At 45.0% G+C, this 26,136-nt stretch overlaps 1 protein-coding gene across 1 annotated transcript; it reads left to right on the top strand.

Moving 5' to 3' along the window:
• Nucleotides 1-10,482: 10,482 nt before the first annotated feature.
• On the top strand, nucleotides 10,483-22,002 carry LOC308358432 (V-set and transmembrane domain-containing protein 1-like; the record flags this gene model as incomplete). Its single annotated transcript, XM_080828611.1, has 7 exons — nucleotides 10,483-10,804; nucleotides 14,966-15,004; nucleotides 19,089-19,181; nucleotides 19,440-19,467; nucleotides 19,606-19,643; nucleotides 19,750-19,781; nucleotides 21,757-22,002. 7 exons carry the CDS (start codon nucleotides 10,483-10,485, stop codon nucleotides 21,862-21,864), a joined length of 660 nt encoding a protein of 219 aa, XP_080684737.1. The 3' UTR covers nucleotides 21,865-22,002.
• Nucleotides 22,003-26,136: the final 4,134 nt, after the last annotated feature.

Below are 26,136 nucleotides of genomic sequence, written 5' to 3'. Positions count from 1 at the left end.
TATGGCACTGGCACAAAAACAGGCACATGCACCCACGGAACAGAACAGAGAGCCAGAAATGGCCCCTCAACTCTATGGTCAACTGATCTTTGACGAAGCAGGAAAGAATGTCCAGTGGAAAAAAGACAGTCTCTTCAACGAATCGCGTTGGGAAAACTGGATGGCAACAAGCAGAAGACTGAAACCGGACCACTTTCTTACACCACACACAAAAATAGACCCCAAATGGATGAAAGACCTAAATGTAAGATAATAAACTATCAAAATTCTAGAGGAGAACACAGGCAGCAACCTCTTTGACCTTAGCCACAGCAACTTCTTATTAGACATGTCACCGGAGGCAAAGAAAAAAAAAGCAAAAATGAACTATTGGGACCTCATCAAGATTAAAAGCTTCTGCACGGTGAAGGAAATAAGCAACCAAACTAAAAGGCAACCTACAGAATGGGAGAAGATATTTTCAAATGATATATCTGATAAAGGCATAGTATTCAAAATCTATAAAGAACTGGGACACCTGGGTGTCTCAGTCAATAAGTGTCTGCCTTCAGCTCATGTCATGATCCCAGGGTCCCAGGGTCAAGTCCTGTGATGGGGGGGTCCTTGCTCAGTGGGGAGTCTGCTTCTCCCTCTGCCCGCTGCTCCCCTTGCTTTTGCTCACTCTCTGACAAATAAATAAACAAATAAAATCTTTTTAAAAAACCCAAAATCTAGGGGCACCTGGGTGGCTCAGTGGGTTAAAGCCCCTGCCTTCGGCTCAGGTCATGATCCCAGGGTCCTGGGACTGAGCCCTGCATCGGGCTCTCTGCTCAGCGGGGAACCTGCTTCCCTTCCTCTCTCTGCCTGCCTGTCTGCCTACTTGTGATCTCTGTCTGTGACATAAATAAATAAGATCTTTAAAAAAAAAGAAGACACACAAATGACCAACAGACACATGAAAAGATGCTCAACATCACTAACCTCGGGGAACTATACATCAAAACCAGGAGAAGATACCACCTCGTACCTGTCAGAATGGCTAAAATTAACAACACAAGAAACAATAGGTATTGATGAAGATGTCGGGAAAAGGGAACCCTCTTACACTGTTGGTGGGAGTGAACACTGGTGCAGTCACTTGGAAAACAGTTTGGAGGTTCCTCAAAAAGTTAAATATAGGGACACCTGAGAGGCTCAATGGATTGATTGTCTGCCTTCAGCTCAGGTCATGATCCCAGGGTCCTGGGATTGAGCCCAACAGGGAATCTGCTTCTCCCTCTCCCTTTGGTCCTCCACCCACTCAAGCTCTCTCTCTCTCTCTCTCTCAAATAAATAAATAAAATCTAAAATAAAAAAGTTAAAAATAGAACTACCCAAGGATCCAACAACTGCACTACTAGGTATTTAACACAAAATTTACAAAAACACAGATTTGAAGGGGCACACTCACCTCGATGTTTATAGCAGCAATGTTCCCAATAGCCAAACTATGGAGAGAGCCCAAATGTCCATCAAAAAGATGTGCCGCACATATATATATACGCATATATATATATATGCAATGGAATATTACTCGGCCATCAAAAAATGAAATCTTGCCATTTGTAATGGATGGAACTAGAGTGCTGAGCAAAATAAGTCAGTCAGAGGAAGGCAAATACCATATGATCTCACTCATATGTGGAATTTAACATCTGAAAAAAACAGATGAACATATGGGAAGGGGAAAAAGAAAAGAGAGTGAAGGAAAGCATAAGAGACTCTTAATGATACAGAACAAATTGAGGGTTGCTGGAGGGTGGTGGTGAGGGATGGGCCAGATGGGTGATGGGGATTAAAGAGGGAATTTGTTGTGATGAACACTAGGTCTTGTAGGTAAGTGATCACTGAATTCTGCTCCAGAAACCCTGAGATCATGACCTGAGCCAAAATCAAGAGTCCGAGGCATAACCAACTGAGCCATCCAGGTGCCCTGAAAGCCACAATGGTGTTGAAAGCCATGCTAGCAAAACCATTGCCAATCTAAGCTTTAAAAAATTATACAAAGACTTGAAGTTTCAACTTCCTGTGTGCAGAAAGCAAGCTGAGAAAATGGGCCATCCATCCAGCGGGTCATATTCTCCAGGGTCTTCTTCAGAAGTGGACGGGAAGGTTGATAAAAGAAAGACGTCTCAGAAAGAGGAACCGAGACCTCGCAGGACAGTAGGCTGAGAAGCTCTTCATGAAGAACAGAAGTGAAACTTTGTGAAGGAACATTTCCACCCCCAGAACTGTGGCATCTAGCAACATTTTCCCAGAGTGATTTTTGAAGCTGCTGCAAACCAGTGACTGCTTTATATCACCGACACACATAAGGAGGAAGCTTTCTCGAGTGGGAGTATTGTGGTTTTCCCACTTCTGTTTTGTCATCATATGGCAAATGTATGGGGCAGCTAATTTGTGTTTTAGTTCACGAGTCCTGGATCCAGAGGAACCACCTATAGACTTGATCATGATCACTAGCTCCTGGATTTAAAGCCTGATGCCATGATTGGATGGGAATTGGGGGGACCATGTCCTGGGGTGGGAATGAGCATATTTTATATGTGGGATGGATATGAATAACTGTGGCCAAGAAGTCAAAGGGAAATAGATCACATCAATAGCCCTTCGACTATGGATTCAGCCACGTTTTTTGCTTTGGTCAGCAGGATAAGGTGCAAGTAGCAACAGTTTAACTCCAGCCCAGGTCTTCAGGGGTACTGCGTATTCTAATCTGGTGCCTGTGCACCTTCCCTTCCCACGAGACGAACATGTGACAGCAGCACATTGTTCTCAGCGGGGAGATGAAGGACATGTGAACTGGAGCCAAGTCGCCCCATCTGATGGCAGAAAGAGCTGGACCAGGAATAAGTGGATGTGGGGGACACGGAGGGAATGTGTTCACGAGTGCATTAACACATACATTCCTCTTACTAGTTAGTGTGGAATGTTGGTGACTTCAAACCTTAATAAAAATCAGGACTCACTTTCCCTTGGTGTTTTGTCAGAAACTTAACTTCTGAAGAATTGTACTGAAAAAAAAAATTGCAGGACAAGGTTGAGGTTGAGTCAGAAGGTGAGGAGCCTGTACGAGCTTCGAACAAGGTATCTCTGATACGCATATAGTGGTCCAGAGTTGCAGTGGCCCAGAGTTGGGGGTCTTCTCTGCTTACTCTATCTTCTCTTCCAGTCTTAGTCCCTCCAATAATTTCAATCTAACCTAAGGGACTTGATCTATTTTGCCCTCTCAGAGTGTATGAGAATCTACTTTTCATTTTTTGCTTGGCTGTGTGTTACCTCTGCTAGGGTATTGTGTATCAGAAGTGCTGACATCTGCTTTGAGATGTAGTATAGGATTTTTCAACACTTGTAACATTGTGTATCAGTAGATACACCTCTCATACCTCCAGGAAGGGGACCTAATAATTCTAGAAAACAGATGTATAGGGATAACATTGTGGCATCTGCATACGCTTTCAGCAATCTCATGGTTAAAAACCCATGGCTAAGGGAGAGAAGAGTCATAGATTAGTCCTTGGAAGAAGAGAAAGACTTGCCTGGGCACAGCCTGAGATGGGCAGATAAACGCACATAGTGGACAGTACTGACTTTTTGCATGTCTATCTATTCATATCCAGCGTATCCTGGAATAACCATCTTCACTGGGACATTGACCACTTGTCACTTACTCTCTGTGTTTAAATGAAACTGATCCAGACTTCTAGCTGCAGGTGTGCTCATACCTACCCAAAAGGCCAATTAGTGTGATCCATCACCTTGGCTACATTTATCAATTTAGGAATGGACATATAAACCAGGATCAAAACCATGTTGAGTCTGCCTTATGAGTTTCATTGCATGTGTTAGTGCTAACACACTGTTTCTCCCTGGAGATGCCATTGGATATCTTCCCACCACATGAAGAAAACCAACCTGAAAGTGAAGTCTACACAGTGGAGAGAGGCACCTAGACATGGAGAAAGACAGATTCCCAGTACCATTATTTGAGCCTTTGGGTCTACCCATGCTTGAACACTGCCTTAGTGTTTTCAGTTATGTGAGGCAATCATTAATCAACAAGAGTCCTTAATGGACCTGGGAAGCAATGCGTACCTGGGAAGGAGAGATGAGTGTTGTACTGCTAGAGAGGAATTTGCTTCCTTAATTCACCAATATTTCCTCCTTTGTTCCTGGAAAATGGGATTACCCTCTTCCCATTTGGGAAAAAAGTTGCATAGACGCTTTTCAATTTCCCTTGATTTACTTTCTCTTCTATAACAGAAAGTACAGGAAAACTCTGATGTTGTGGGACCCATGTGTCAAGGTTTACTGAAAGACAAGTTGCTCAGCCTCAAAATTTCTGTTTTCTTGTGGAGCAGCCTGCTCTCAGGAGCAGCAGGTTCCCATCTTTTACCAAAGACTCCTGCAGGATGTTCTGGATGTTACCACGTGCTTGCCCAGGCATCGTATTGTGCCCATGCCAACTTCCTGGCTTTCATAATACACAGCAGTTCTATTACCAATGGGAAAGCTGATTGATGGTTATGTGGGAGCTCTGTAATATTTTTTTTATTTGTAACTCTAAAATATTTTCCAAAACAAAAATTTTTGTGAAGAAAATGTCTTGGTCAGGACTTCAGAGGAGATAGGACAGATCTCAGAGTGGGTGGAGCTGGAGGCGCACACACCACATTTATGAGGGAGATGTTGTCACTGATGGTTTCCTGGCTTAGTTGTGAGAAGGAAACTGTACACCAGGCAGTGGAGAACCAACGTGTCGGGGTAAGACCTCTACCCACACGACGCGGAGACACAGTGGGCAGGAGGGACCCGCGATGGCTCAGTTCCCCTTCTTCCTTTGAACTGTAAAACTGAAGACGGGATCTCGGTCTGAGTCAAAGGGACACTATGCTCACAGAATTCCTGTCCCTGCTTTGCCTTGGTGAGTCTCCAGGACTAGGACAGATGGCTTTGGGTGGGTGAGAAAATTCACGGTGAAGCGGGGGTTGATGTGAAATGATATCTTCTGTGTACTGGACACATGCTACCTGTCAGAGTTTCGTGGGCTGTGGTATGACACTCCTCTGTTCTGGGCACCTGGGAAAGTGAGGTTCAGAGCCATGGGGTGATACCCTCATTTACTCAGCTAAGCAGCGCAGAGCTCCCATGAGGTCTGCAAACCTGCTTGGTCCAAATACCACTCTTGCCATGAATGCTTGTTGGCATAGAGGAGGGTGGGATACATAGGGTGTGGAACTATGGGTTTGGGCACAGACCAAGATTAGAAAGAAGGGCTACGTCTGGGGACAATAGATGAAAAGAAAAATTTCTGACCAGCCCCATTCTCTACTGATTTTAACTGTCCTCAACTTGAATGTGATGTAATCAAAGGGACCTCAGCCTGTTAATAGGAAGCCCGGTGATTATGACCTTGGCTTGGTCTCGTAGGAGCTCTACAGCTGTTCCACTGTCCAAGCTCCCAGTTCCTCTTTTGTGAGGTGGGGCTGAGGGGTGTGTGGAGAGGGTATCAGGACTTGTCATCTGCCCCAGTTCCTTCCTCCTTCTTCTGAGATACAGCCCTTCCTTTGGGTAATGCTTTGAGCTTTAGGTGTGGCTATACCCTGAGCCCCCTACTGTAGGGCAGAATAAGTTGGGCAGTTGAGAGACTAACCTCATCCTGCCCGTAGTCATTTCCCAAAGTGCCAAACACCAAATGGCTTAAAACAACAGAAATCTAGGGACGCCTGGGTGGCTCAGTTGGTTAAGCAGCTGCCTTCAGCTCAGGTCATGATCCCAGCGTCCTGGGATCGAGTCCCACATCGGGCTCCTTGCTCGGCAGGGAGCCTGCTTCTCCCTCTGCCTGTGCCTGCCACTCTGTCTGCCTGTGCTTGCTCTCTCTCTCTCTCTAACAAATAAATAAATTTAAAAAAAAAAAAAACAACAGAAATCTATTCTCTCACAGTTCTGGAGGCCAGATGTCCAAGTCCAAGGTGCCAGTAGGGCTGGTTCCTTCTGAGGGCTCCGAGGTCCCAAGGGAGACTCTGTTCCAGGCTCTCCTCCCTTCTGGGGATGGCAGGCAGTCCTTGGGTTCCTTTCTTGCAGATGCTTTGCTGCAATCCCTCATGTCCTCACATGGCCATCTTCCCTCTGTGTCCGTCTCTCTATATCTCCCCGCCTTTTATGGAGACACCAGTCATACTGAATTATGGGACTAGCCTACTCCCAAATAATGCTATTTCCAAATAAGTTCGCATTCATAGGTGCTGGGGGTTAGGACTTGAACCTACCTTGCTGGAGGACACAACTAATCATTACTCCATGGGTGGGTCTATAATGCTTAGCAAGGCAGTCCAGTCTGTAGGAAGATTCTCAGACTAGCATTGGGATTCAGATAAATTTCGGTCCTCTGAGGGTGGCCTTCCGAAGATGCCAGACTGCAGCTGCCTACAGACTTGCTTCCAGGCTCCCAGGCCTGTCGTGACAATACTCAGAGGGAATGACACATGGCAGCTGAGAGAAAAGACCCTAACAGCCCTGAATCCCTGGGTCAGGCTGCTTGGGCAGCCAGATTCGCTGTTACACTTAATGGAGGTTTCGTGCCTAAACTAACACAACTAGTCATTTCCGCTTCTTATATCGGGTGGACTTCTGATGTTTCGATCTCTATACTACTTTAGTACAGAGGGTAAATGTACCCAACTTATGTAAATGTACCCAACTTACGTAAAATTTTTAATTTTAATTTAATTAAAAATTTTAAAATGTGATACAATTCACCTGAGTAACCATTTAAAGTAGACAATCAAGTGGCATTTTAGACACATTTAGATATTTAGACACAATGTTGTGCAACCACCAAAAATGTTTTCATCACCCGTAAAGGAAATGCTGTACCCACAAAGCAGCCACTCGCCATCCCCCTTCCTTGGGGTGGGGGGAGGGGGATGCCACCCATGCACTTTCTGTCTCTCTAAATGGAGCTATTCTGCATCTATCATGTAAATGGAATCATACATGTGACTTTTCATGTCTGGATTCTTTCTCTAGGAATGATTTTTTTAAAGATTTTATTCATTTATTTGTCAGAGAGAGAGAGAGTGCACAAGCAGGCAGAGTGGCAGGCAGAGGCGGAGAGAGAAGCAGGCTCTCTGCTCAGCAGAGAGCCCGATGCGGGACTCAATCCCAGAACCCCAGGATCATGACCGGAGCCAAAGGCAGTGGCCCAACCAACTGAGCCACCCTGGCATCCCAGGAATGATGTTTTTAAGGTCCATCCATGATGTGTCACCACAACATTTCTTTCTACAATAGAATAGGAGAATATTTTATATAACATAATCTGAAGAATGCTTTAGATACAATTTTTAAGCTTTCCAGATGTTGCGTTCAATGGATCTGTTAAATCGTAATTTAACAGGAATCTGGAGATCGATTCTGGCGCCCAGTTCCAATGTGTGGGGGTGGGGCCCGGACACCACCAAGAAATTCTTGAACACCGTTTGGGTGTCCTGTAATTTAACTCAGTTCTGATACTATCTATCTGGAGTCAGCATCAGATCCTGTACGTAAGGTCTCAGGCCCGCAAGACTCCCTCCTCCTCGTTTTAGATGCCAATGGTAAGTCTGGGTCATCACCTGATCAGTCAGCTATCTATCAGGAGTTCCCATGACCCCCTCTTTGGGTTTGGTTAATTTGCTAGAGAGGCACACAGAACTCACAGAAATACTGAATACTGGTGGCCAGTGTACTAGAAACGGCTATAACTCAGGGATAACCAAATGGAAGAGATGTGGAGGACCGGGTGTGGGGAAAGGGCGCCGAGTTTCCACGTCCTCTCCAGGCACACCACTCTCCCTGCACCTCCCTCGGTTCATCAACCTGGAAGCCCTCTGAAACCACCCTCCATTTTTTAAAAAGATTTTATTTTTATTTATTTGAGAGCTAGAGGATGAGAGAGAGAGGACAAAAGGGGGAAAGTCAGTGGGAGAAGCAGGCTCCCTGCCAAGCAGAGAGCCCAAAGCAGGACTCGATCCCAGGACTCCAGGATCATGACCTGAGCCAAAGGTAGTCACTTAACAAACTAAGCCACCCAGATGCCCTGAACCCATCCTTCTGAACATTTATAGAGGCTTCATTACATAAGCACAATTGATTAAATCATTGGCCAATGGCAATTGATTCCATCTCCAACCCCTCCCCCATTCCCAGAGGTCAAGGAGATGGAATTGCATGTTCCAAGCTTGCCATCATATGGTTGGTTCCCCTGGCAACCAGCCCTCATCCTTAGGTGTGGTCCAGAAGTCACTTCATAACATAATGAAAGACATTTATATTGCATCCAACCAATGCAAAATTCCAAGGGCGGGTGTCCGGTTCATTCAGTTAGAAGAGCATGGGACTCTTGATCTTGGGGTCATTAGTTTGAGCCCCATTTTGGTGTACAGATTCCTAAAATAAATAAATAAACAGTCTTTTAAAAAAAAACAAAACAAAACATGGTTAAGAAAATTCCAAGAGCTTTGGTAGCAGCTATGTGCCAGGAACCAGGACAAAGACCAAATGTGTATTTCTTATCATAAACCACAGCCTCACCTAAGTTTTTAGGGAGCTGTGGTTTCTCGTGTCCCCACCACTACCTGTCTCAGTGGGAGGTGTAGCACCCAATGAGGCTGGACGTTGTTCAGAGCACATAGCTGTAAGACGGTAGATGACAGTGGCCCGCCAAGAACCTGCTAAAAAGTATAAGTGTGTCAGTGGTCCGTGTCTGTAAAGAGTCCATCGAATGACAGACACTTGGTAATTGGTGAGTTTTCATTGTACTTCTTTCCTGAGAAATGTGTTTTTTTCAAGTTATCCTGTATTCGCCCCAATGACAGTTCCCTCTGTGTGGACAGTCCTCCTTGTCTATGTCCACTGTGGTCCCTTGTTAGGAAAGAGGGACAAGTTCTCCAACGCACAGCATGGAGACCCTAGTTAATCATTCTGCATTCTCATCCCGGACACACACGCACACACACACGGAGGGTCACTCTAGGAGCTGATGGATGTGTTAATTGGCTTGATTGTGGTAATTTTTCTATGTATGCATGTGTATATACATATAGATCGTGTTGTGTAACTTAAGTATATACAGTTTTATTTGTCAAAGAAAGAGAACCTCCCTCTCACCTTTACACCCCATTCTCCATTAGGGTTTCATAAGGCAAAATGAACTAAAGTCATCTATGTGCTTATTTTAAAAGGGGGGGGGCAGTCACTGTTTGAGCAGAATATTGGCTGATACCAGAACTGAACACAACATGAGTCTAAAAACAGGTTTGTTGGGGGAGGACTGAAAAGGGAACATGAGACCTAGGATGCCCTGACCACTCAGAGGATGATTTCCTACCTATAAATCCCACCACTGTCACTGCAAGTTTGGCCTCAGTGCACCTTTTTTCTTGGTGAAACTTGGGGGGGTTCTGTGTTGTGAGTTAACCCCTGAGTTTAAGCAAGGGCCAGATGTTCTGAGATATTCTCACATCTAGAGACATTCTAGCTTCACTGCTTGACAGACCCCCAAGACAGGCTTCCCATATTTTCATCCAAGGGATGACCTCCCTATCCCAGAATGAAATACATAGAACAGAACACAGGAGAGGTGGGGCCTGACGTTTGTGAAGATCAAAGTCACATGTGGAAAGAGCATTGAGGACCGCGAATGTCTTGAACTTCTTGCGAAAAGAAGAATCTTGTCAGAGAGAGCGACTTCTCTCCATTTGAATCAGGGAGGAAGCCCTCTGCTCACACTCCACAGTAAAATAACCACATGTTATTTAAGTGGCCAGGGTGAAAAGTGCGGTCATGGGGAGCAGGAGAAGAAAATATAGGCAAAGGCGCAGTGATGTCTAGATGGTGAAAGAAAGACTGATCTTGAAAGCAACATCATAAATTGGTAAAGGCTGCTGGAACTTTGTACGTAAATGTAACTCCTGAATGAGAGACAACGGGACATAAGCTAAAGGTAAAAAATCAATCCAAGGAAGTGCCTCCAAGAAACAGGATAGATCTCTAACAAATTAGCCACGCGTCCTCTGCCTGATATGTACTCAAGGATGAGTATACAACCCATGTCTCATGAGGGTTTCTCTTCCAGGGCTCAGCCTGGGCTTTGAAGGTGAGAAAAAGAATGGTGAGTTTTCAGGACGCCTGGGTGGCTCTGTTGGTTAAGCAGCTGCCTTCGGCTCAGGTCATGATCCCAGCCTCCTGGGATTGAGTCCCACATCGGGCTCCTTGCTCGGCGGGGAGCCTGCTTCTCCGTCTGCCTCTGCCTACCACTCTGTCTGCCTGTGCTCGCTCGCTCTCTCTCTATCAAATAAATAAATTAAAAAAAAATAAAAATAAATAAAGAATGGTGAGTTTTCTCGCATAAACCCTATCTGTTCCTGCCACCCAGATTTTCTCTTTAATGCTCTGAATTCTGGGAGGGCACTGGTGGTCGTCATGATGAAGAGTCAGACTAACTCTGAATTCTTTCCAGAGACGCTTCCCAAGCCCTCCCTCAGTGCCTTGTCCGGCTTAGTGGTTGGATACAGAGGCAACGTGACCCTGAGGTGCCAGTCTCACTTCCGGAATGTGACATTCGTGCTGAGGAAGCTGCAGGACTCCAGGTACAGGCAGGAGCAGAGGTCCACAGGACACAAGGCTGAGTTCCTCCTTACTCACCTGGAGCCGAAGGACGCTGGGATGTACTTCTGCGCCTACAAGACAGTGGTCTCCCAGGAGTGGTCAGGGGAGAGCGAATACGTACAGCTCAAGGTCAGAGGTGAGAAAGGCTGCCTCAGGTTTGTGCTTGAGGCATATATTCCTGTGCTGTGATGGGACCTGGCTGGGCGAGGAAAAGTCCGGGAAATGGACAGACGTGGCCACTTGAGTGTAAAATACGGTGGACATAGGAAGTGAGTGTGGGGAAAGGTTCTCATCAGAGATTCTGAGTGTGGATTAACGAGGTGGATGTGGGAGTGTTTTAGAATATAGTTATTAGGGGACCTGGGTGGCTCAGTGGGTTAGGCGTCTGCCTTCAGCTTGGATCATGGTCCTGGGGTCCTGGGATCAAGCCCCATGTCGGGCTCCCTGCTCAGTAGGGAGTCTGCTTCTCCCTCTCCCTCTGCTGCTCCCCCTGCTTGTGCTCGCCTTCTCTCTGTCAAATAAATAAATAAATAAATAAATAATTTAAAAAAGAATGTAGGTATTAATGGAAAATTTGAGGTAGAGTATGGCCAAAGATGAAGAGATGATTGCCATTGAGAAAAAGATAGTCTGGGGGCACCTGGATGGCTCAGTGGGTTAAGTGTCTGCCTTCAGCTCAGATCGTCCCAGGGAAGCCTGCGTCTCCGTCTCGCTCTGGCCCACCCTGCCCCCTGCTTGTGCTCTCTCTCACGTTCTTGCTCTCAAATAAATAAATAAATAAATAAAATCGAGAGAGAGAGAGAGAGAGAGAGGTCTGTTAGAGTTCCCAAGAAGAGGGGGATGGCCATGCCACGCAGGACCACATAGAGAAGCACCAAGGACAGTCAAGAAGCAGAGGGAGGAGGAAGACTGGGCAAGAGTCTTTACTGAGGTTTCTGTGGGAAGGAACAGACTTAAGATAGGCTCTGGTGGGGTGCCTGGGTGGCTCCGTGGGTTAAAGCCTCTGCTTTTGGCTCAGGTCATGATCCCAGGGTCCTGAGATCCAGCCCCACATCGGGCTCTCTGCTCAGCGGGGAGCCTGCTTCCCCCCCTCTCTCTGCCTGCCTCTCTGCCTACGTGTGATCTCTGTCTGTCAAATAAATAAATAAAATCTTTAAAAAAAAAAAAAAGATAGGCTCTGGTGTAGAGAGGTTGTCCCTGATTGTCTGGTATCTGACAGGGAATGTCGACCCAGAGTGTGAGAGCCATAGAGGAGGTGGTTGGTAGTGTGAGCTCTGGAATGGTTGGTTTGCACCTGAGGGGTGTGCTTGGGGAAGTGGATACCCTTGGTGGGAGATCTCTGCAGGGTCAGCAATGTCCCAAGATATCAAAGTGTCAAATTCAGAAAATAAAATCTATGGTTAATAGAAAGATGGGTAAGAATGTCCCCAGGTGCATTGGAAAAGAGGAATTCCTGGTCCTTCCCTTCACCCATGTTGCTTTGGCCTCTCCAGGATCAGTCCTAAACATTCCCTCTTACTCAACATAGACCCTGAGATGACTCCAGGTCACAGTATGAGACTCTGATGTCTGATTGCCTACAACAGACCCAATTGTATTGTTATTGTTCTGCTGAAAACAGAACTCCCAGAGCCGCTACAAGTTGAGAAAACAAGAAAAATCCATACTATCAGGACGGCATAAGACATCCCTCATTTCTGACCCTCCACTTCAACAACAGAAATTTGGCATCCATCCACAAACCAAAGTGCCTTTGTGGGAGTTGTGGGATCTGGCACCACACCGCAAGGGACCCGAGAGGAATCTCACCCACCTGTGCATTGAGTAATAGGCAGACAGAGCTCAGTACCAGCTGTGGAACCTGAAGGAGACTGTAAATTAATTCCAGGTCCTGTTGGCCATGGCCTAGAAGCACCTGGAGACTTGGGCAATCACCTATGGGCAAGAGAATCTTTGTAGAAGTCTATAAACCAAGACTGAATCATGAAGAAATAGAAAATCTAAACAGATCGATAACAGATAAGGAGATTGCCTCAATAATCAAAAACCTCCCAATGAAGAAAAGTGACCAGATGGTTTCACTGGTGATTTCCACCAGGCATTTAAAGAAGAAATAATGCCAATCCTTCTCAAAGTCTTACTAAAAATGGAAGATGTGGGGGTACCTGGCTGGCTCAGCCGGTAAAGCATGTGACTCTTGATCTCAGAGTCATGAGTTCAAGCCCCATGTTGGGTGTGGAGCCTACTTAAAAAAAAAATTGAAGATGTGGGAACATTCCTACATTCATTTCATGAGACCAGCATTACCTATACCAAAGCCAGATAGTGACACTGGGAGAAACCTACAGAGCAATGTCCCTCATGAACACAGAGGCAAAAATTCTCAAGAAAACCTTAGCAACCAAATTCAACAGCACATTAAGAAGATCTTGCATTATGGTTAAGTGGGATTTATCCTTGGGGTGCAAGGATGGTTCGATGTACACAATCAGTAAATGTCATAGACCATGTTAACGAATGAAACAAAAAAGACTATGATCATCTCAATAGAGGCAGAAAAAGCATTTGACAAAACACAATGTCCTTTCAAGATTAAAAACTCTCCACAAATCAGGTATAAAAGCAATGCATCTCAACATGACAGGACATACATGACAAACCCACAACTAGCATCGTACTCGAAGGCGAAAGGTCAAAATCTTTCCTCTGAGAACAGAAACAGGACGAGGACGTCCACTCCTACCTCTCCTGTTCAACATAGTACTGGAGGTCCTAGCCCGAGCAATCAGGCAAGACAAGGAAGTAAAAGGCATCCAAACTGGAAAGGAAGAGGGACAGCTGTCTTTATTTGTAGATGATGTAATGTTATACATGGAAAATCCTAAAGACTCAACCAAAAAACCTGTTAGATCCTGAATAACCAAAGAAATACCAAGAAAGAAGAATAAAGGTGGGGCTACTGTACATACTGATTTCAAACTATACTACAAAGCTATGGGGGGCCTGGGTGGCTCAGAGGGTTAAGCCTCTGCCTTCGGCTCAGTCATGATCTCAGGGTCCTGGGATCGAGCCCCACATCGGGATCTCTGCTCAGCGGGGAGCCTGCTTCCTCCTCTCTCTCTGCCTGCCTCTCTGCCTACTTGTGATCTCTCTGTTTCTCTGTCAAATAAATAAATACAATCTTTTTTAAAAACTGTAATGTGATAGCAAGGATTCTAGGCTACTGAATAGCTATTACATAACCTATGAAAATAACAGAAGTTCATAAAACAATTTTTTAAAAAAGCTATAGTAATCCAAATGGTGTGACATTGGCATAAAAATAGACACATAGATCAATGGAACGGAGTCAAGAGCCCACAACTAAACCCTCACATCAACTAATATTTAACGGGGAGTCAAAACTACTCAATGGGGCGCAGACAGTCTTTTCAACAAATGATGTTGGAAAATGGGATAACCACATGAAGGGGATGAACCAGGACCCTCACCTTGCGCCATTCGCAAAAATTAACTCAAAATGTATTAAAGACTTAAACATAGGACCCCAAGACATAAAACCCCAAGAAGAAAACGGGAAAAGCTCCTTTACACAACCTTGGCAATGATTTTTTTATATGACCCATAAATCACGAGAAAATGAACGCAAAAATAAACAAGTGGGATTGCATCAGGCCAAAAGCTTCCACACAGCAAAAGAAACAGTCATCAAGATGAGGAGACAACCTACCAAATGGGAGAAAATATTTGTAAAACGGTGGTGCTCCCTCCTGGGACAGGGAAGACTGGCAAGGAATAGGACTGGAAGGGGTAAAATTAGTGAGATCATTTATAAATGTTTTGTTATTAAACATAATATGATAAAAATCATGTGAAACTCAGGAGTACAAAAAAGAGCCATCTGAGGGTGCCTGGGAGGCTCAGTCATTGAGCATCTGACTCTTGATTTTGGCTCAGGTCATGATCTCTGCATCGTGAGATCGAGCCCCGTGTCAGGCTCTGTGCTCAGCATGGAGTCTGCTTGAGGTTCTCTCCCTCCGCCTCTCCTCACCCCTCAAATAAATAAATAAATACAATCTTTAAAAAAAAAAAAAAAGAGCCATCTAATGTTATGGCTCTGGTTTGGGGACCCAGTGAGCATCCCAAGAGGAAAATGGGAAATGGGGAAGGGAAATGGGAAAGACATTTTCCACTTCCCAAAGGGGGCTTAGAGTCCATAAGCAGAGTAAGAGGACCTACGTCCCCAAGATTTCCACTCAATCACTGACTCCCCCCCCCACTGCATCTTATTTTCTAGATGTCCACGATGGACGTGGAGCTACGGGAGTAAAAAATGGTAAGATAATCTGAGAGATATTTTTCCGAATTTTATGTACCTCATGAGGCAGGCAGTCCCCTTTGGTTAAAAGGCACAGAAGAACTTTGATGCTTGGTTTCTCACTGTGATAGGGAAGATGACTGCCTTTCTGGGAAGATGATTCCCCAAGCTCCTTGTGGGTTAAGGAGAAGCCGATGAGTAAAACAGTTAGAGGTGCGTCGTTTGTCTTTTTACGTAGTGAAACACTGTGGTGGAGTCTTGTGAAGACTGGGGATGAGCTTGTGTGTCCGGTTTGGGCAACAGGATGGGGACCCGTGGAGCCCAGGTGCTTTGGGAATGTGTGTGATCAAGGATTTGCTAAAACTTTAGAGTTCTCAAAAACAGGTGAATATTAAGTTACTTTCCTCTGATGTTGCTTTTCCATGAGGAGTTGACTGAGTCTATCCTCGGAAATGCTTGTAAAAGTTAGAACTTTTGACATCTTTGGATGAAAACAGCTCATCCAGATTTTAATGGCCAAATATATAATGTAAGTTGGCATCTAGTTGCTTACTCATCCTTAATTTCTGCAACTCATAACCTCCCTGTAATCTACTCCAACGAGCCAAAATTGTCCAAGGCTGTCATTAGAGTCTATGCTAGAACAACGTTTTTTGTTTTTTTTTTTTTAAGGTATCTTCCAAAATGTCCTTGCAAAATAAGTAATAGCCTTTGAAAGTGTTTTCATTCGGTATTAGCAGACTTGGGGAATGAGCTCTACTCCAGCCTTATGAACATACGTCACACCAGGAATGTTTTCTGGGAGAAATCTGATATCAGATCCAGTCAAGGACCATGGAAGTACCAGAAATAAGGCGGGAAGTCTAGCGACGGGCGCGAGGGGAAGGAGGAAGAGGAGCATTCTTCTTTTTGGCTCTCGCATTACTTATTTTCTTTCTTTTGTATTGATTTATAATTCACATCCCATAAATCCAGCCTTTTAAAGTACACAATTTGGTGGCATTTGGCACATTCACAAGGTTGTGCAACCAACGCCACTCTATCATTCCAGAACATTCTCATCCCCCCCAAACAGACTCTCCTTCCCCATCAGCAGTCTCTCCCCATTCCCTCCCCCATGGTGGACATTTGGGTTGTTCGTACCTCTCAGGTATCGCAATTAATGCTACTCTGAGCTCTGGGAGGCGGGGGGCAAGCACCTGTTTGAGTTCCTCCTCCCAATGTTCTTGGATATCTACCTTGGAGTAGAATTCCTGGGACATATGGTAACTCTATGTTTAACTTCTTGAGAAACTGCCAAATTGTTTTCCAACGTGGCCGCACCAATTTACATTCCCACCAGTAATACATGTGGGTTCCAATATCTGCACATCCTTGCCAATACTTATTTCCCTTTCATTTTATTATAGACATCCTAGTGGGTGTGTAGATCATCTCTTGAGATGTACTTTCTGAGCTCAAATTTATACCGCAGCAATTCTAAATGGAATACAGTCTTAAAGCACAGATAGGATGCTCCCGGCCCGTACAGAGGGTCACATATGTGCACACAAGGCCCGGCTTCCTCTCTGTTGCCTGAGGCCTCATTTACGCCGGTGGCCAGCTTTATCCCACCACTCCCTGTGATTCCTTCACGCCGACACCAGAGACCCTTGCTAATTTATTCTAGCAGTTGGTAAAGAGCGGTGGGAAATTTGGCCAGGAAACGTGGATGTCTCAGGGTGAACGCAGATCAGCGGGTTGTGGCGCCGTACGAAGGGGAAAGTCTTGTGATGGTTTACTTCTCCCTTCTAGTGAGGGGCTGCGGGAGAGAAACCCAAGGCTAGATGAACGGGAAGCAGGGCTGATGTCTGGAGCAGCTGGTCCCACCCTGCGTTCTTAGGCTCCCGGAGAGGCATTGATAGTTTGCTGCTTTGAGGGTCTCTTGGATTCAGTCCCACCGAAAGATTCAAAGAAGTATTAGTGTGAAAGTGACAGTGTAGGAGGTGCCGGGGAAAGAGGGCTGAGAAGAAAAGGACTGAGCAAGAGTGTGATATCCATGTCCCTCCCTGGTGTCTTTTGCAGTGTGCCGGGCTAGGGGCTTCAGGCGGTCTTGGGAAAGAGGTGTCCCTCGGATACGAGATCCCGAGGCATTTGGGGTCCTTCCTGGCAGTCTCCTGACAACGAGATGCAAATGTTCACATTGGAAAGTGAAAGAAACCATGATCCAGAGAGCATAAAAATGGCAAAGGGAGTGGAGGAGCGCTGGCATCCTCCGTGACAGAGGGAGACAGGTGTGGGTGGGAGATGGGGGGAGAAAATAATCATTATCACTACAATCTCATTCCTACACATTGAGTCAGATTTTAGACTCTGTGCTTTGAAGCCAGTGCTTTCCACCACTACTCAGCTCTTCAAGCTCCCTGTTCTCATCCTGCCCCTCTCCCTACCCCCCTTCGGGAGGTGTAACGGACCAAAGTGTGCACGTGATGGTTGGACCTCCAGGACTTACTCCTCTGTTCACCGAAAGCCGGAAGCCTCTTACCAGCCTCTCCCCACCTCCCCACCCGCCACCCTCCTCGGCCCCTGGCAACCACCACTCTACTTCAGCTTCTACAAGTTCAATTGAAAGATTTTTTTTTCTCTGTTTCAGATTCCTTGCCTAAGTAGAATCTAATCAGGTAGTATTTGCTTTTGTTTGGCTCATCCCCTCAGCATAATGCATCTGCACTGTTGCAGACAGCAGGATTTTCTACTTTTTTTATGGCTCAATAATATCCCAGTACATATACCATTTAACTCTTGAACTCTTGAGTGTGGACTTTCATTCCTCTGGGATGGGACTTACTGTTCTCTCTGCAGCGTCGCAGTGACGGGGGTAAATGTACGTCTCCCCAGAGTGTGAGGTCACTTCTCTGGTGTTTCCACACCCAGAGGCCAGCACGGAGCTACCCGTCCCAGCTGTGGACTCTGAGCAATTCCCTTAATTTCTGCATATTTTGTTCAGGTTGGAATGAAATGGGAACAGTAAAGCTATCTTGTATGTTTCTCTCTTTTTAAAATTTAATGTTATTTTGTTTAAATTCAAGTAATTAACGTGTAATGTATTATTGGTTTCAGAGGTAAAGGTCAGTAATTCATCGGTCTTATATAACACCCAGTGCTCATTCCATCACGTGCCCTCCTTAATGCCCATCACCCAGTGACCCCATCCCCCCACCCACCTCCCCTCCAGCAACCCTCAGTTTGTTTCCTAGAGTTAAGAGTCTCTTAAGGTTTGCCTCCCTGATTTCATCTTGTTTCATTTTTTCCTCTCTTGCCCTATGCTCCTCTATTTTGCTTCTTGAATTCCACATATCAGTGAGAACATACAAGAATTGTCTTTCTCTGATTGACTTATTTCGCTCAGCATAATACCCTCTAGTTCCATCTACGTCATTGCAAATGGCAAGATTTCATGTTTTTGATGACTGAGTGATATTCCATTGTGTATATAGACCACATCTTCTTTATCCCCTCATCTGTCGAGGGACATCTGGGCTCCTTCCACAGTTTGGCTATTGTGGACACTGCTGTTATGAACATTGGGGTGCAGGTGCCCCTTCTTTTCACTACGTCTGTATCTTTGGGGTAAATACCCAGTAGTGCCATTGCTGGGTTGTAAGGTAGCTCTATTTTTAACTTCTTGAGGAACCTCCACACTGTTTTTCCAAGTGGCTGTACCAGCTTGCCTTCCCACCATCTCGTGTGCTTCCTGTCAAGATGAGAAGAACGTGTGAAGCCCCTACCACGGAGAGGCTCACCATAAATAATCAGAATTATTGATACGGCTGAAAGGTTTATTAGGGATTTCCCTTGGGTGAGGCCCTTTCTGTGAGTGCCCATCCAGTTAACCCCCTGCTATCCAGTCCAATGGCGACTGTTCTTATCCTCACTTTGAAGAGGGAAATGGAGAGTCGGAGAGATTAAGGAAATTCCCATAGTCATTGGAAGTCCCAGCTCAGAAGTGGTAGCAGCAAGTTCTGGAAGCCAGGGTATCTGACTCCTCGCACCTGTGGGGCTGAACTCGATCAGGGTGTCTCAGGAGCCAAACTGATTCTATGACCTGCTCCTCCCCCACCAGCCAACAGATTAATCTTCGCTGCCACCTTCAGCTGCCTTTCCATTTCGATCCTCTTCCTCGCCGTCTTCTTCATCAACAGATGCACCCAGCACGGTGAGTTCAGGGAAGCACTGGTTTGCTTGCTTGCTTAATAAATAGGCTTCACACCCAGCATGGGGCCCAACGCAGGGCTTGAACTCATGGCCCTGAGATCAAGACCTGAGTTGAGATCAAGAGCCAGACACTTAACTGACTGAGCAACTCAGGCACCCCAGGGAAGTCCCAGTTCTAAACACTGGGGAAGGGGAATGAAGTGACGGATTTTCTCGTTGTACAAATCCCTCCGCATTTGTTGCTGTTGTTGTTTTGTAGATTCGTCACATGGAGAATCCACCAAGAGGTAGATATACCTGACGAATCTTGTGCCCCTCCCTTCTCCGGAACCCCGTTTGCCCTTCTGGGATTCTCGTGCCTCTTCTCTCCAAAGCCCTGTCCTCTCCCTCAGTCTTCAGATCCCTAATGTGTTTCTGTCTCTTAGAACCAGCCATTCTGAAGTTCCCAAGCCGGAGGCTACGGGTGAGTGGTAAGGGAAGAAGCCACAAGGGAATCGTGGGATGGAAGAGTAAGTGTCACTCCCGCAAACCGAGACCTGATTTTTTTTTTCCCTTTTACACACATGCAGATTTATCCAACCTGGAGAGGATGCCTGTCTCGGTGAGCTCTCCCCACAAGGTCACTTAGCACCGTAGGCTGACCCCGTCTGCCTCCTGGTTTAGCCCATTTTCTGGTTACTTGGATGCCCTCAGTTCACATGACTGACAAGAGGCCAATTAACATTGTGTTTAAAAAGCATGTGCCTTGACCAAACTCATCAAAACAGAGGGTAGGATGGTGGTTACCAGGGGTGGGAGAACTGGGGAGATGTTGGCCAAAGGGTACAGACTTGCAACTAGTGGATAAGTTAAGTCGTGGGGATGTGACCCACAACACCGTGATTATAGCTCACAACGCTGTATTATAAACCTCAGAGTTGCTAAGAGACTAGGTCTTAATTGTTCTCACTGCAAGAAAGAAATGGTAATTATGCAGCAGGATGGAGAATGTTAGCTGACATCATGTTGCAATATATAAATGTATCAAATCAACCCATGGTCCCCCTTAACCACATATAATGCTACACCTTAGTTATATCTCAATAATTCAACAAAGAAACACCTGCTTTGTATCTCACAGTAGCTGGGTTCCAACTCCCCATGGCTACTATTTGCCGCCAGTATGGTCTGAGACAACTCGTGAAACCCCTGTGATTTGGACACTTTATTCCCTCCCTTATCTAATGGGGATCAAAATCCCCCATGAAAAGGCCTGTGTGAATCCAGTGACACACTAAACATAAAGGGTTTGCTGGAATTTCTGGCAAGTTTTAAAACAACAGGTGGATGGCGTGAAAGCATTGATTAACGAATGTTAATCGATGTATATCGATCAACTTTTTCTATTTAAAAAACTGCTTACTTGTGATTTAACATTAATTACCATTACCTCTAAGAGCAACTATCAGGTGACATTTATACATTTTTCCATAGGACACAGAGGTTGCTTGGTCCATTCTGTATGCCAAAGCATGTAAAAAGGGGCATTAGCAAAAGGTGCAAACTGTTCGCTGTTGTACTTGAAAAATATCTATGTCCATGGCGTTCATTGAGATACATATATATTTTTTAAAAGGTATAGAAAAACATAGTTCACAGGTTCACAAATGAACCATCAATGAACAAATCTAGTCTATGTTAAATGTTGGGTAAATGGCATTGATTAGCAACTTGTTGATAATAATAGTATTATAATAACGTGATAATATGGTGGGGTACCTCACCATACAGTGTAATTCTATTCAACAACAACAACGACAAAAAGGGAAGAAACTAGTGAAAGATCCATGTGCTAAATGAATACACTGCAAAACCACTTAGCTAAGTTATGAAAAGAGCCAGATACAGGAGACTGTCCACTGTCCCATTCCTGTAAACTCTCCCGAGGGAGTAATTCAATAGACGGCTGTGGCTAGAGCCAGGAGGGCAGGTATAACCACACCCAGGAGGGCGGGTATAACCACACAGGCACAAAGGGAACTTTTTTGGTAACGAATGTCCTAAAAGTTATTCTGGCAAGGGCTACCTCATTCCACAGATCCACTCACTAAAGGTCATCAAATGGCGCACCTCTGTTAGGTGAATTTCATGGTATGTGAATTATATCTCAATAAAATTGTTTTTAAAATAGCGTGATATTAACACAACCAATAGGTACTCTTACGGGATGGGAGTCCTTATTCCCAACCCCATACATTTGCAATGACTGTTCTTGGTACCAGTCATCATTAGTAGTGTTGTATGATTCAAACTAGAGTCAAAACCCTCATCCTCCCCAAGACCACAGCCGTTCCCGGAATGGGGCTGTCCAGTAGGACTTGCCGCAGTAAAGGACGCGTCCTATGGCTGTGTTATCTGATGCAGCGGCCCCTGGCTGCGTGTGGCTACTGTACACGCAAAATGCATCCGGTATGACTGAGGACCCGCGTTTTAAGTTAAATGTAATTTTAATTCACTTAAATGTCAGTCGCCCTATGCGGCTTGTAGGTACCATATTGGACAGCTAAGCTCTAAAAGCCCAACTCTTTCCCCCAAAGACTGAAAGACCCCCCCAGGGAGGGAGCCATGCTGATCTCTACCTGAGGCAGTCGCTGTCCTCCGCCGAGGAGCCCCAGGATCTTGTGAATGTGCAGTGCGGCAGGTGAAGGAGGACAGCCGGAGCCCTAGAAGAAGGAGAACGTGCATTAAGATGGTGGAATGACTGGTCTTGTGGAAAACGGGTCACTCCGCGTCCTTGGCTCATAATCCATAGTAATAAAATTAAAGATCTGCTTTTTTGCTTCCATGCCTCTCAAGAATTACTGGCTGGGTTTTCCCAAAATCTGGAGTGTGACTTTAGTATGGATTGACTTGAAACATGACCTGTATCTATGGGCTGGTGGTCCTGTTCTATCCACTTACGGGATTCTGGATGGCACCCCACAAATAGAAAGATTGTTCCCCAGAAAAGCCCATTGGTTGCTGTTGGGTGAGGCCCCCCATAGACAGAGGGATTTTTGAAAAGGAGCGCAAGGTGGGCACCTGGGTGGCTCAGTCTGTTAAGCGTCTGACTCTTGGTTTCAGCTCAGGTCAGGATCTCAGGGTCCTGGGATTGAGCCCCATGTCGGGCTCCTTGCTCAGCACAGAGTCTGCTTGAGATTCTCTCTCTCATGCTCTCTCTTGCTCTCTCTCAAATAAATTAATTAAACCTTTAAAAAAAAAAAAGAAAGAAAAGGAGCACAAGATACAAGCCACAAAGATGGACACTTAATGGTGAACTAACCGAAGCAACCTCAAGAGGCGTGCCCCAGGGTAAGCCCCAAGCTGTGTTTGGTTCATGATCCTTCCAAGCAGTGCTGGGCAGCCCTCTAGTCCCAAAGCCAAGACCAGTTTTCTTGTTGACATGAACAGAAGCGCTTTCTCAGTGCCGTCATATTTCTGTTCATATTATTTCTTTAAAACCAAAGGATGCGGGACACCTGGGTGGCTCAGTGGGTTAAAGCCTCTGCCTTCGGCTCAGGTCATGATCCCAGCGTCCTGGGATCGAGCCCCGCATCAGGCTCTCTGCTCCGCGGGGAGCCTGCTTCCTCCTCTCTCTCTGCCTGCCTCTCTGCCTGCTTGTGATCTCTGTCTGTCAAATAAATAAATAATTAATTAATAAATAAATAAAATAAAACCAAAGGATGCAGTGGACCTAGACTTACCAAGTACATGTGGATTTTGTCACGTGGCACCCAGAACCTCATTAACTTATGTATTATGCCACTGTAAGGACTTTTCTGAACGTGGACTTTCTTCTGTGGCCGTGACTCGGAATGGCCAGCTACATGTAAACGCAAGTAAGTGAACTCTGCTTCTACTTACGTCACCCGATCAGGATCGAAAGTCATTTTTTTCCATCTCTGAGTGAACAAAAGTGGAAGAATTTGGGATGCACATATAAATATTCTTAACTCACAAGCACATGCTGGGCAACTTTCCTCTTTTTAGGTGTTTAATTATGAAATAATTTGACCCAAACACCAAACTACAGAAATGGAAATATGCACACTGTCCTTCCTTTCTAGATGTTTTTTGCTATGTTTCATGACGCCCGCTCCCAATCTGTCGTCCTTCCTCTCTTCCCCAGAGGTGACCTTTATGCATGTTATTCCATGTTATTCTTATCCATTTTCTCATACTTTTACTACACAGACATCTACTGATTGTCAGTATATGGCAATATTCTATGTGTTAACATATACACAGATATGGGATCCTCTTTTATATTATAATTCTGTGACTTTTTATTGTCCCCAATATTATGCTGCTGAAAATCCAGGTGAATTCTGTGGGTCTAGCTCATAGACCCATACAGCTCATTGCCTGAATACAGAAGTCAGCTGTTGGCCATACCATGGAATATTGTTCAACCCCAAAAGGAATAAAGCACCTTGACTTGCCACTGAACATGAACGAAACTTGAAAACATTACACTCAGTCAAAGAGCCAGTCACAAAAAGCTACGTGCATGCCGTAGGAGTCCATTTCTGTGAGATGCCCAAAGGCAGACCCTCAGACACAGAGTATAGACTGATTCATGCCTGTCAAGGGGCTGAGGGAAAGGAGAAAGTGGATGGGGTTTTTCTTTGGGGGTGACAGAAATATTGTGGAATTAGAAACCGGTGATGGTACATATCCTTGTGAATACACTTCTTTAAAAAATGCTGAATTGGATGCTTTAGAAGTGTAGATTGTACAGTATGTGGATTGTATCTCAATAAACCAGATTGACACAAAGAACTAGTTGGCTGCACCAATCATGGCTTCTCTTGAGTCCTTCCTCCACGACTAGATGTTTGGGCTGTTTCCGGGGCTTTGCTATCAGCAAAATGCTGCAATAGACGTCCTGTCCACAAGTGTGATCTCTTGGTGGCATATTTAGGAGTAAAACCTGTTTTTTGTGCTATCTACACCTTTAATCCCATTAGGAGAGCCAGACTGAGACCTAGTAGTTTTCCCTATTTTTACTTCCACCAGGGATGTATAAGTTCCCAGTTCCCCACGTCCTTGCCAATTCAGAAATATATTAAACCTGATAATTTTGCTGATTAAAATAGATGAACTCATAACCCACTTTAAGCTGCCTATATAAAGATATCTCATGGTTGTTTTAATTTGCATTTTCCTGAGTATGAGTGAGGCTTATTGACCATTTGGGGTTTCTTTTCTGTAAATTGATGATTTCTATCCATTGTCCACTTTTCTGTTGGTCTTTTCCTTTCTGATTTATATATGTATACCAGGCACGTCTTTCCTTTGTAAGCTGTATGCTGCAAAGACCTCCTTGAAGCCTGTGACATATTTTCATCCCTTCTATATCTTTTAATGTTAGCCATTCAAAGTAATTCATCTTAATTTATATGTCAAGGGACTTCTCATTGTCTTGACTAGCTTTACATGATGTGTATACTCCTCCGTATCTTCTAAATTAACATTTTTTAAATTTCGTTTTTCATATGTAAAGCATCTGATATTAATTTTTGTCTAAGGTGTGAGGGAGGGATCTAATTTTTCCACTTGGAAAACCAACTACCCTAGTACCCTTTATTGAAAGGCCCGTTCTTTTTCCACTCAGTTTGTGTCTTCAATCTGCTGAAACACGCTCACTTCTGTTTCATCCGCACTGCCTTCCATCATTAGCCTACTTTAAACTCTTGGATGGAAATGACGAAGGGAGAAACTTGATTTGAAAAGACTTGAAAACAATAAAGGAAAAGGTGAGATGCCTGGCTGGCTCAGTTGATAGAACATGTGACTCCTGACCTTGGGGTGAGTTCAAGCCCCACCTTGGTTGTGGAGGTAACATTTATCTTTTTTAAAGATTTATTTATTTATCTGAGAAAGAGAGAGAGAGTGTGCACGCATGCACATGGCAGGGAGGGGCAAAATGGGGGGAGAGAGAATCTCAAGCAGGCTCCCCAGGGAGCACGGAGCCTGACACGGGGCTTGATCTCAAAACCTTCAGATCATGATCTCAGCAGAACCAAGAGTCGGATGGTTAACCAACTGAGCCACCACCCAGGTGCCCCTAGAGATCATGTTTAAAAAAAAAAAAAAAAAGAGGGAGGGAGGGAAAGAAGGAAGAAATTGAGTCATGTAACCTAACCAAGGAAAAGACAGAGCTAACCATATCTCAGAAAATTGCATCCCCAGGCTCCAAAATCATTTAGACTTTTCCTGTCTGTATCTCTCATCTCTGTTTCTATTTCTGTGTTATCATTATTATTCAGACCAGCTGTCCTGAGGAGTCTGGGACTGACAGTGACAATTCTAGGCTCACAGCCTTGCAGACTTTTAGCCAAAGAGGTAAGGGGGGCCTTTCACTTACTGGATCGATTTAGAAAAAGATATTACTGGCTACCTTTGGAACATGCTAGAAACCCACTCTCAAAAGATTTAAGCACAGAGGAAAGAAACCAAGCATTTATCTTGCCTTTCATTTATAACCTATACCTCAGCACAGAGTCAAGGAGGCCAAGCTTCTGCTCATATATTAGCACAACGAATATGTAAAGAAGAAAACCTCCAAGTCTTGTCTTTGGCTAATGCACGTCCACCTTACCAGGAACCATACCCGAGGGCGAGGCTTAGCGTCTTTTATCCACGTATCTACACAGTGGATAGAAAACCCAGGCCTGCCCAGTCCTAGACCAGAGGTCGGCAAACTTTTTCTGAAAAGGACCAGAGGGGAGTATTTTCAGCCTTTGTGGACCAGAGGATCTCTATGTCAACTCATCTCCGCTCTGGAAGCAAGAAGGCAGCAGTATCTGTTACAGAAACAAGTAGGCGGGGCTGTGTTCTAATAAAACTTTATTTACAAACACAAATGATGGGCCTGTTGCCAACACCTATCCTAGACCAATGCTTTTGGAAAACTGAATCCATCACCAGAATGA

This window comes from Martes martes (genome assembly GCF_963455335.1).
Source record: "Martes martes genome assembly, chromosome: 17".
NCBI classification, from domain to species: domain Eukaryota; kingdom Metazoa; phylum Chordata; class Mammalia; order Carnivora; family Mustelidae; genus Martes; species Martes martes.
The sequence above is the reverse complement of the archived record's forward strand: the minus strand, read 5'-3'. Positions and strand labels throughout refer to the sequence as shown.